This window comes from Mytilus galloprovincialis, chromosome 14, assembly GCF_965363235.1.
Source record: "Mytilus galloprovincialis chromosome 14, xbMytGall1.hap1.1, whole genome shotgun sequence".
Classification (NCBI taxonomy): Eukaryota; Metazoa; Mollusca; class Bivalvia; order Mytilida; family Mytilidae; genus Mytilus; species Mytilus galloprovincialis.
The window spans coordinates 52,036,415-52,049,743 of NC_134851.1; the positions used below are offsets into that span (position 1 = coordinate 52,036,415).

At 31.2% G+C, this 13,329-nt stretch overlaps 1 protein-coding gene across 3 annotated transcripts in view; it reads right to left on the reverse strand.

The window, feature by feature from the left end:
• LOC143059801 (epidermal growth factor receptor-like) overlaps positions 1-13,329 on the reverse strand; it is a 95,936-nt gene that overhangs the window by 43,866 nt on the left and 38,741 nt on the right. For all 3 annotated transcript variants that reach the window (XM_076233361.1, XM_076233363.1, XM_076233362.1), the window contains exons 2-3: positions 2,921-3,292; positions 1,108-1,245 (exon numbers count right to left, since the gene is read on the reverse strand). In XM_076233361.1, the coding sequence (XP_076089476.1) occupies positions 1,108-1,245; positions 2,921-3,292 (510 nt within the window). The remainder of the gene's footprint in view (positions 1-1,107; positions 1,246-2,920; positions 3,293-13,329) is intronic.

Consider the following 13,329-nt stretch of genomic DNA (forward strand, 5'->3'; position numbering starts at 1 on the left):
AAAAACTAATTTTGGGACTTAGGTTTAGATGTACAAACGGACAAGGGTAAAAGTTAAGGTGGGGACATGAAAAATCTAATAAAACATAATGGTTCCTTTCTTGAACCAATACAACTGTTGAAAAATCGTTGGAAAAGTTTTCATGTTGTCTCAATTATAAACTAAAATAATTATTCAACTTGTTTTAGGAGAAAAAATTCTGTAGACTGGGAACTTTAAGACTAATTGTACTATTGGTTTGAATGGACAAAGCAAAACCCTTTCATGCCAGTATAAACTGATTATTATGTGGATACCACTGGAGATTTAAAACAGAGGTTCAATGATGACTGTTATCCAGAGCCTTGGGCCCAAAGTTGGCATCACTGTCATATTGTAAATGGGAAATATTAGCAAGGTATTTATAAAATACAATGCAAAAAAAAAACAGACTAAGTATTTGTTAAAAGTATAAACATATTATTTGTTAGGATTATATTCGGAATTATATTTCTTGTTTATAATTTTCGTAATCCTTTCTCCCGGCAAAAATATAAAGTCATAGTTAAGCAGATAAATAAACCCAAGTTTGAACTTGTGCACTGTATTAAATAATAATACTTTATTTTTTAGAAATTAAGATACCCAATCTTTAGCCCCGATAACTTAGGTAGATATTCTTTTGCATGCAATTTCTAAAATACTGGAACTGACACATGACCCTTCCAAGACATAACTAATAGTTTACTAGCTCTGCTATTAAGATATAAATATTTCAATAGTTTCTGAGGAAAGTGTGACATAATTTTTTATTCACTCAAAATAATGAAAATTTCAAAGAAACTGCTAACACTCAGCAGGTGTCTAGACAGATCACAGAAGTGCTCAAAGGTTACATCCTATTACTGCTAAACTGTTGACCATACATGAACTCATACTGTTCTTAAGTTCACAAGAAAATGTGAAGAAAACATGTTGAAGAAACAGACATACAGACAGAATGAATCAGAACTTAAACCTCCACACCTAGAGTAGGGGTATAAACTCTAGGAAACTCTAACTCTGTTCATATATATACATGATCTGAGTTTCACTACAACAGAATGTTTAATCAACTGGAATACTTACATTTCCTTTTGTGATAGGTATTGTTAAAGCTGTATTTAGCATGAGGTGTTACACTGGGATTGATGTCCGCCCAATGGATTGTTTGCTCATAACACAACAAATTATTGTTGTAAAAATAAACAATTCCATTCATTATTTCTACAAAATAAAAATGTGCTTATTAAACAAATATATAAGTCCACATAAAGTAACTTTTTGTAAAATTCATATCTTGGTCGACATTAAGAAATTTGCAATCTAATCATTACTACAAACATTTATCTGCACTTTTCTCATTGTTAACTTTCCATTTTTATAATGTAGTTTCGACAGCACTTGCATATGAATTATATTCATTCTAGTTGAAGTTAAAAATCAAGACTTGTGATTTCTTCTAACAATTTTCCTCATCAAGGATTTGTTTCTAATAAAGACTTTATTAAACAAAGATAAGGTTCATTAATGTAAAGCTGATCTCTATGATCGTGTTACAGATGCCATCATGATTTGGTTGACTATAATAGAATATCTGTGTCACAGATGAGCATGCATATGTACTATTTATCTTAAACATAATCCTGTGTAGAATTGGAATTCAGATAAGATAAAGTCACCTGAAGCAAGATGTTTCATCTAAGTAATATTGATTTCAATATCTAACAGGTTTATGTAAAATTCAAAATAAACTAATTACATGGAAATTAGTATGCAGCCATGTAAGAGTGCTGACCTTTTATCATTAATTTTGAACTATGATTTCTTATGTATTTGTCACACAATGACATGTGTTAATTAAAGTCCTGGCCCTGACTTTGGAATAGTTACATGGAATGAATTCTCAAGTCAACATGTAAAACTAATAGCAAATATTCAAATTCCTGTCAGACCTGTTTAAAACTAATAGCAAATATTCAAATTCCTCTGACCCGTCAGTAGAATATAGAGCATTGAAATTGATTGGTCCTGTAAATTAGCCTTATGAGTTTATGATGTCTGTCTAATATGTAGCTGTCATGATGTCTGGACTTTGGGGTTTTGTCAAAATCTGGATACAACTTTATAGAGATTTGTATATGGTTGAACACTTAAATCACGACACCCACGAAAATTTGTATTCAATGAAAAATAATGAATTCACAGAATTTGATATATGTGTTATCGTTTGTGGTTTTGACAGAGAGATGTTTTGACTATGAATGGTCTGATGATTTGCCTGAGTGAAACTTTGTGCTATCATCATATTTGTGGCTTTGACAATTATATGTTTTACAATGGTAATGGTGCTTTGCCCGAATGAAACCTTGTGCTCTCGTTTGTGGCCTTGGTAATGAAATGTTTTATTATGATCCGATGCTTTGCCTAAGTGAAACTTTGTGCTATTGTTTGTGGCTTTAACAGTTATATGTTTTACTATGGTCTGATACTTTGGGTATTGATGTTTTTTTATACATGTTCGTTTCATGTTTATAGTTATGTCTGAGTGACTGGTATATGAAGAAGTTGAGTGATTTTGCACAATACATATAGTTACTGGCTGATGTCAGCTATGCATATCTACATGATTTTTTTCTGTATAAATGGTTTGTGGCTATGTCTGACTGATTGTTGTATGTCATACTCTTTACTGTGAACAATGGCCATGCTTTAAGTTATCTTTCCCAGTGCACTTATTTTTTTCCTGAACTTGCTGTTAACTGTGTGGTTGATGTATCAATACAATAGCTATGGTTGTTACATAAGAATATTACTCACCTACTTTTTATATTAGTTTCTTATCAGGACCTTTGAATACCTTTTTTTCTTGCCACTTTTTAAGACTTTGCATGTTATTTACCTTGTAAACTTTTAAATCCTAGGTGCATCAATCCTTTAGTTGTAGATCCAGGTTTACTATTACTTGCTAAAACCAAGCTATATAACTTCTCTCCCTTGAATGAGAACAACTGGCTTCCTCTTATAAGACGTAAGTTCTTCAAATGCAATTCTTGAGTAAAAACAGAATAAATCAAAACATATCCACTAACTTCTTCAATGGATTCCAAGAAAGTCAAATCCCAATCTGAATTCTCCTCATTTTTATCTAAATATGTTATTTCCAAATTTCCATCTACATATGTACAGTTTGTGTATCTACGTTTATATAAATCATAGTGGTCTTTAGAGGTTCCACTAACACTCATGCCCATTTTAGTTCCTCGGCATACCACTGAAAAAATAAATGGTCTTTATAAGTTAGTCATTAAAAACAAAACAATAAAATGCTTATATATTTATGCTATAATTGGTTTTTTTAACATACCATGCACAATAATTAAGTACATCAAAGCATATACCTTAATTTTCACCAGTACTAAAAAGATTTCTTAAGCTGACAAGCAGACTTATCTAAATAACTGATATATCACATTAGGTATGGTGTACTCGAGTGTTATTTCATATTATTTCATGTTTTAATTATGTATTTCAAGTTTGTGCCTTAATGTTTTTGTATTATATAATAAAATGTAAATAAGACAGGAAAAACACAAAATTCTTTTGGTTAAAATATTATCTATTTATGCATTTAATAGGTTTGAAAAATATTGGTTGCACACTCTGAAATTTCAACAGCTTTACTGATCATGATTGCAGTAATATGTTGAAAGTCTTAAAGACAAGTATTTAATACATAAACTTAACATCATACTTTCAAATCACTCAATACAACAAATATAGTTGATCTATATTGCATAGAGTATATGAGAATCCTAATTATGAAAATGTAAGTTGACCATCACACAATCAATCAAATGTAATTATCCTCTGAGAAACTGACCATGAACAACAAAAACAATGACCAATGAACCAGATTGATATTAATTTAATAATACTTTTGTAACAAAATATATTTGTGTTAACATTTGCCCCTTGTGATGGTTTAACTGGTGAATTCTTAGTATTTCCTTGTAAAGTTGTCATCTGACTCATCTGATGTCAAATTAAAAATTACATTTATACCTTCAAGTTATTGTTCAAGAATACTTAGTTAAACTACTAAAAGTTAAAATAGTAAACCGCTGATATTTGTTGTAAGAACATTATTACATTCATTTAATGAGGTATTACATATAGAATGTTTTTACTTTTTTTTCTTATGTTGAAACAATTATCAATGTTGAGTTATTCTTGATGAAATATTTGGAAGCTTTTGCTTTTTGTAATTACTATACTGAAATAGTTATTTTCTACATCTATAAATATATATACTGCACTAGGCTGTACGAATTTTTGTAAGTCTGTACTAAAGCTAATTAAAGAAATAGAAAATTGTTATCTTTATTTCAGAACAGGTGAAAACTGACTTATCATGAACTGACCTAAAAAATGTCAGAAAATGATGAAAATCTTAAAGATTCTTGTCTGAAATATATAAATGATCAGATTAGATAAGAGGTGAAAACAAGCTCCATGTATCAATGATGGGTAAACTGCACTACAGAAAATCAAAGGATTGCCGCTAGATAACCTTTATCTTTACCTTACGTTTTTTAAATGTATCTTTTCACAGCAGTGAAGGAAAGAAGATCATTCCAAGATAATTCTACAAGGAGGTTTTTACATCATTTGATAAGATTTCATTAATTTTTGAACAGTTGGAAGAACTATCATTTTCAAATCGTAGATCATGCATACTTTTAACTGGTATGTTTGGAAGTTCACATGCTGTTTTAACATTTATTTTCAGTATATTGTATAACAAAATATTTCTAATCAAATAACATCAAACTTGACAAAATACAGGAAATAATGTATAACTCAATTTAAAGGAAACATTGAGGTCTTGACAGGCCATGTCAATTATAAACATCTCTTAGGCCTGAGTTCAAAGATTTCAAATTTGATTCACTTAGATGAGTGTTGTTATGAAATATTGGATCAAGATGTAGTTTTCCTCCAGTGACCATGCAAGTTATCTATGGAAAAAACATTTTACATCAGAATCTGACATTCAATCTCATTTTCATTTCTATGCTTTTCCCTAATCCAAAACTGTTTAAGGTGGTACCTAACACTACAGGGAGATTACTCTGTAAAGTCTGCTAAATGTTTTAATTACGTTGTGTTGTAAAAGGAATATTAAGCTTCAAAATGATCAAAATTGGTGTTTGTCAAATTGCTATATAACCAGTGCAATTTTTCTGACAAAACGGTTGGTTCAAAATTTTTTATATTTTAATATTTTTGTTAAAGGGTCAAAGTAAATATTTTGGTAAAATTATATGAAAATTAAACGAGCCAAATTAATTTTAGTGAAAGTGTTGGGTACTACCTTAATAAATTTTCAAACTTTCAAGATTTAATAATTAGGTCCAAAGTAGGTCAGATGGGGAAAAAATATATATGTTGTAAGTAACTGGTAAAGATCTGTTACACCACTGTAATCCGCCATCCATCAAACATTTTTTCAAAACAAGTGCCTGAGCATGTATACCAGGTAATGTGTTAGAAACCAGAAATCTAAGGATGAAGTGGTGGTGTCTGATGATCAGCTTTAAGAGAGCATTTGTTAATATGACAATAAAGATAATTATGATTAATGTTTTAATTTAATAACAGAGATACAAGGAACAAAGAGATAGATTACCGACAAACAATGGATGCTTTCAGTACTGACCCTAAAAGCCACGAGTTGAGAACTATAAAGTTAAATAAGCCTCTGAATATGTATACCTAGCTAAATATTTAGGCAAATTTCAAATTTCCTATAAGAAAAGGTCACTAGTAAAGACTTTTAATTACTTTCGTGATTGCATTGGATACAAAACAGAACCAGATGCTACGCAGGGCACAGCTTTATACGACCACAGAGGTTGAACCCTGAACAGTTGGGGCAAGTATGGACACAACATTCAAGCTGGATTCAGCTCTAAATTTGGATTGTGATTAAATAGTTGACACAGCATAGGTTTCTGTCACAGAATGAATGTGGTCTAAAGAACTTAAAAAAAATTTTTTGCCTTTGAGCAAATTAACTATGCTGTTGAATATTAATCCTCTCAAAAAAATGTTTGAAGAAATTTTCTTTTTATTTATGAAATCTGAAATGAGAAAAATTGAACCCCCCATCCCCAAATTTTTTTTCTCACATCCACCTTTCCCTTATTCCAAAACTGATCTCAATTCAAATTTCTAATGGAGTTTGCAACAATAACTACTCATCTAAATACATCATAAAATATTAAAATGTAAAAAAATTGTCAAAAACTTTAACCTGAAACTCCCACTTTCAATTTTCTATGTTCAGTGGACCGTGAAATTGGGGTCAAAAGTCTAATTTGGCTTTAAAATTAGAAAGATCATATCATAAGCAATAAGTGTACTAAGTTTCAAGTTGATTGGACTTCAGCTTCATCAAAAACTACCTTGACCAAAAACTTTAACCTTCATTTTCTATGTTCAGTGGACCGTGAAATTGGGGTCAAAAGTATAATTTGGCTTTAAAATAAGAAAGATCATATCATAAGCAACAAGTGTACTAAGTTTAAAGTTGATTGGACTTCACCTTCATCAAAAACTACCTTGACCAAAAACTTTAACCTGAATGGACGCACAGACGAACGCACGGAGGAACCAACGAAGCCACAGACCAGAAAACATATTATGCCCCTCTACTATCGTAGGTGGGGCATAATAATTTTTGCAGTGGTATAAAAATTAACCTGAACAAAATTCAGATCTTGTTCTGTTCTTTATCAACAGAAACTCAAAATTGATTAAAAAATCATTTTATCTAATGCTAGCTTATAAATTAAGTTACAAAGTGTTTCATTTTAACCATTCTGAGGATAAATATTTGTGTTAATTGATTCCCTTATCTAAATACAAAGTAACTAAATCAAAGCAAATTCAATACATCAAGGGAGATAATCACATAATAGTCGGAGATTTTACCAATGAAAATTAAATGAAGACAGGATATCCCGTTGTTATCTGTTCTGATAAACTATGGTGATACATCATATTTACATTCTTATCATCCTTTAAAAAAACAAACCATTTAAATTTAAGCTGATGCAGTACTCAGGTGCTGGTGAAATTAAAAAGTTAATTTTATACACAACAATTTAATATAAAAGAAACATAATATAAGTATATGTATGTATACTTTTCCTAGACAACAAATTACTACTGAGTGTCGATATCATTTCCATTTCCAACCAATACTGATTTTTTGTCATATTGTTTATATTCTTATGACTTAAAAGAATATTCTTGATCTGCCCTGAGTCTTCATTCAGTAAATATGAAAAAGAGTATGGCAAAATAATGACATTGAACACTGAATGCCAAATTGAGGCGTTCAATAAAATTGGTCCTATGAGCTAAAATGAATGAAGATAAAGCTCGAGAAGAAAATTTCAATAATGGTAAGAAAAAGAAACTGGTAGGTCGGAGAAAAGCAACAATCATTTTTCAATGTATAAACTGAGAAAAATCCTTTAAATCCTGCTACTTGATGAGTACATAGATGTATACGGGTATTACATCTACAATTAGTAGTAATAGATCACTATACACCATAGGCGGATCCAGGGGGCCCGGGCCCCCCCCCCCCCCCTTTCGTGGGAAAAATTTGGTTGATTATATAGGGATTTTTTGGCACATGACTGGAGAGGGCCCCTCCCCCCTTTTAGGAAAAGTTCTGGATCCGCTACTGTACACCCAGAAATGACTGGATTGTTTTGACATTACAAGAAGTTCATTGATTGCCACTAGAGAAGACCATGTAACTAATTGGACCTTTTCACCTTGTATATCTGAAATGTTACTGTCTGCATTCAATCTTCACTAATCCTGATTTATGATTAGTCTTATTTTAATTGTTCAGTAATTCGATTTTGATTGGATACTGTCATGGAAACCACTAAATCAATGCTCATTTGTTATGTCAAATTATATCCATCATTATAAAATGATGATGTTATGACATATATGCAAATGAGACATCATTCTAATTAGAAAGTAATTGCTTTACTTTTTCATTATATAGTTAAATGTTAAATTTGAAACCTACAAAATGATCATCTTTGAGTTTTCTATTATTTTATTTTAAGATCTGTTCTCACAGTAATAATATAAAAAGTAATAATCATTATAATTCAGTTTTATGTTTTGCTCCACTACACTGTCCATGGTAAAGAGAGGGTTGGGTACTCTAAAACATCATACACACCACATTCTATATATGTCAGTCACAAGGGGCAACCTGAAATGCAGTGGTTGTTTGTTGCTGTTTGGCTTAATTTTTTGTTGTTTTGTCATAAATAAAAGCAACAGTAGTATACCAAAGGATAGTAGATGCCCTTTATGGTCAGGCGTCAAACCGTCATTTTCGACTACCATTGGCGTCAAATTGGTTAAAATTTTACCATGTTTCATCAAAATCCTTATGGCAATTCATCAGGTGTCTCAAATAATTATCGTTATGATTATTTTTGGAAAAAAATTAACGTGATATCGTCTAAAAGAAAGTTTACATTCTATCGTCATTTACCAAAAATTACTTTTAATGTCATTTATCAAGAATTTAGGTAAAAAAAGAACTCTAAAATCTTATTCTCTTTTAATATATCTTATTTCTTATTATTTGTTCAAATTTTTTTTGTTACAAATCATCTTTTAGCAAACGTATACATCCTACTTATTAGAACTCATCTATTTGTAGGTTATAATAGTGACAATTGTCCATTCATTTGTAGCTGATTTCTAAATATCCTTTACAGATGGGTGATTACTACTTTATGATCAGTGATGGACAAATGAAGAGAGTCGATTATCATACAATTACAAAAAAGATTAACAGAATTTCATCAAAACTGAAGTATTAATCAATGGAGGATGATTTCTGTGGGTTAAGTGTTGGTTTTGTCCAATATTGCAATCATTGAATGCTTACAAGAGAGAAATGTCCATATTACATAGAACATTGTATACAAATTACAATAAGCAATGCAATTTTCTATAGGAACTCAATTCCATGCCTAAAACTATGCACTTTTACCATACAGATTCATCAAGGAAATGAGAACTTATAAATTTTGTGCCATCCTGAGTGCTTTTCTGGATGTACCACTCAGTTCACCTGAGCAACGCAATACTTAAAAAAGTTAAAGAGCTGTTATGACCAAAACTTACCTAAAATGAATAGCCACATTGAAATTAATTTTAATTTCAATTTACTTTGATGCAGTTGGAACCTTCTCGAAAAAAAAGCCAATTCTTAATTTATTGAGAAGTGAATTTTAGTATATGCCATCAAGTAAGCATAAAGGTCAATTGTTTATCACTATACATCATCTCTGTCTTTGAATAGAAAAAAATAAAACATATTTCCTTAAATCCCACACTGAAAGCTAAAGAAAATATCTACCAGGGAAATTAGATACAATTCTTTCCTAATGTTTGAATTACTTAAAAAAGTTAAAGAGCTGTTATGACCAAAACTTACCTAAAATGAATAGCCACATTGAAATTAATTTTAATTTCAATTTACTTTGATGCAGTTGGAACCTTCTCGAAAAAAAAGCCAATTCTTAATTTATTGAGAAGTGAATTTTAGTATATGCCATCAAGTAAGCATAAAGGTCAATTGTTTATCACTATACATCATCTCTGTCTTTGAATAGAAAAAAATAAAACATATTTCCTTAAATCCCACACTGAAAGCTAAAGAAAATATCTACCAGGGAAATTAGATACAATTCTTTCCTAATGTTTGAATTAAGAATAAGTTTACATGAAACAATCTTTTGACATTAAGCAATGACATTTCAGTTCAATGACTTCATCAAGTATTCTGCATATTAACAAAACACATGAAAATGGACAGTACACCCACAATATGAGGTAAATAAGTCATCTGCGCTTACATTAATTATTAACAAACATTACCACCCTCTGGCAATGCTGAACTTTTTTAATAACTGATAACAAATTTGCTAATTTTAGTTTCAAATTTCATGATATGTGTAATAATTATACTATGAGGATATAGTGCATCAGTGACGGATTATCCTGTACAAGCCAGAGGCTGACAAAATGATTTTACAGTGACAAAAGTCTAATGTCAACCAAACTGTTACAGAATTTGAAAATAAAGAGTACTGTAAATTAAGTTCTGAATCAAGGTATTATTCTATTCAACAGCTAATATTACCATTTCAGAATATCATTGCTCTTGTTCATGTAAAGACCAGTTAGGGTCAGCACTAGACTAGAGTATTAAAAATATTTTATTCTTATTATTCCTGATCCTGGTTTGATATGTTACATGTTAGATCAGTACCCATAAGTGTTCACATAGTCTTCTACACTAGACCAGCATCCACGTGTGTTCATATAGTCTTTAAAACCTTAGACCTGAATAAGTACCCATGTGTGTTCATATAGTCTTTAACACTAGACCAGCACGAACATATGTTCATAAAGTCTTTAACACTAGACCAGCACCTATGTGTAAAATTGAAAATGGAAACGGGGAATATTGTAAAGAGACATTACCGGACCAAAGAGCAGATAATAGCCGAAGGCCACTAATGTGTCCATATAGTCTTCAACACTAGACCAGCACCTTGCATGTGTTCATACAGTCTTCAACACTAAACAAACACAAAAAAAGACATGTGTTCATATAATAAGTCTTCAAAACTAAATATTAAACAAGCACCCCCATATGTTCATATAGTCTTCAACACTAAACAAGCACCCCCATGTGTTCATACAGTCTAGACAAGTTATTGAATAAATTCTACATAGCTGATCAAACATTTTGCATTACTACAAAATTCTCAATAGACAAAAAATCAGTAGTATTGACATTTTTTTGTAAATTAATTGAGGAACAACATGACAGTTATTTGTCACATGTACTATAATAGTCTACTGCCTTTGCTGTCAATAATGTTTAACCTTTTATAATTGTTATTTCTTCAAAAAAAAGCAAAAATGATTTAAATATCTACTATTATCATGCTTACAGTCTATTTTATTCAGTTCAAACGAACAGAAACTATCTTACAAACTTAATAGCTCTTGAAAAAAAAAAATTGCTCAGGTAAATACCTTGATCCTTATTGACTTCCAAACAAATTTTTCATTAGACTGACCTTCTCTTTTGGATGTGCTATTTTGACAAGATTACATTCAAGAGATAGACAAGTAATTACAGAAAGTTCCTGTGATAGAGTTCTGTACAATGACAACTTCCTAAGAACCCATAATCTAATATTTCTATATATAATTCAATAACACACAAGATCTGCACATCACTGCTTAAGACATTGATTCATTGATAAAATTTTCCTTCGATTAGAGAAATGTCCACTAAGCTGACAATGTTTTATAATGTAAATACCAGACATCCATTCTTGATTTATGTTCAATCTATATTGAAAGGCTAAAACAACTGACACCTCTACTGTCAATAATATCCACAAAGATGTGACAAAAACAAACAAGGATTCTGTATCACAATAGGGCAGCCAGTTACATGGTTATAACTTATCTAAAATAAGAGAGACAACAAAGACCCCTTAAAATGAATATTCCCATAAAACAGTATTCACCTGCACAATGCATAAGTGCTGTTCTATAGGCAAATACATAAGTGCTGATCAATAGGCAAATACATAAGTGCTGATCAATAGGCAAATACATAAGTGCTGTTCTATAAGCAAATACATAAGTGCTGATCAATAGGCAAATACACAAGTGCTGATCAATAGGCATATACATAAGTGCTGTTCTATAGGCAAATACATAAGTGCTGATCAATAGGCAAATACATAAGTGCTGATCAATAGGCAAATACATAAGTACTGTTCTATAGGCAAATACATAAGTGCTGATCAATAGGCAAATACGTAAGTGCTGATCAATAGGCAAATTCATAAGTGCTGATTAATAGGCAAATATGTAAGTGCTGTTCTATAGGCAAATACATAAGTGCTGATCAATGGGCAAATACATAAGTGCTGTTCTATAGGCAAATACATAAGTGCTGTTTTTTAGGTAAATACGTAAGTGCTGATCAATAGACAAATACATAAGTGCTGTTCTATAGGCAAATACGTAAGTGCTGTTCTATAGGCAAATACGTAAGTGCTGATCAATAGGCAAATACATAAGTGCTGTTCTATAGGCAAATACATAAGTGCTGTTCTATAGGCAAATACATAAGTGCTGATCAATAGGCAAATACATAAGTGCTGATCAATAGGCAAATACATAAGTGCTGATCTTTTCCAATAAATAAGTGCTGGTCTATAGGCAAGTGCTGTTTTATAGGCAAATATGTAAGTGCTGATCAATAGGCAAATACATAAGTGCTGTTCTATAGGCAAATACGTAAGTGCTGATCTATAGGCAAATACATAAGTGCTGTTCTATAGGCAAATATGTAAGTGCTGATCAATAGGCAAATACATAAGTGCTGTTCTATAGGCAAATACATAAGTGCTGATCAATAGGCAAATACATAAGTGCTGATCAATAGGCAAATACATAAGTGCTGATCTATAGTCAAATAAATAAGTGCTGGTCTATAGGCAAATACATAAGTGCTGATCTTTAGGCAAATACATAAGTGATGATCAATAGGCAAATACATAAGTGCTGTTCTATAGGCAAATAAATAAGTGCTGATCTATAGGCCAATAAATAAGTGCTAATCTATAGGCAAATACATAAGTGCTGATCAATAGGCAAATACATAAGTGCCGATCTATAGGCAAATACATAAGTGCCAATCAATAGGCAAATACATAAGTGCTGTTCTATAGGCAAATACATAAGTGCTGTTCTATAGGCAAATACATAAGTGCTGATCTATAGGCAAATACATAAGTGCTGATCAATAGGCAAATACATAAGTGCCGATCTATAGGCAAATACATAAGTGCCAATCAATAGGCAAATACATAAGTGCTGTTCTATAGGCAAATACATAAGTGCTGATCTATAGGCAAATACATAAGTGCCGATCAATAAGCAAATACATAGTGCTGATCTATAGGCAAATAAATAAGTGCTGATCTATAGGCAAATACATAAGTGCCGATCAATAGGCAAATACATAAGTGCTGATCTATAGGCAAATATATAAGAAGTGATCTATAGGCAAATACATAAGTGCCAATCAATAGGCAAATACATAAGTGCTGATCTATAGGCAAATACATAAGTAGTGATCTATAGGCAAATACG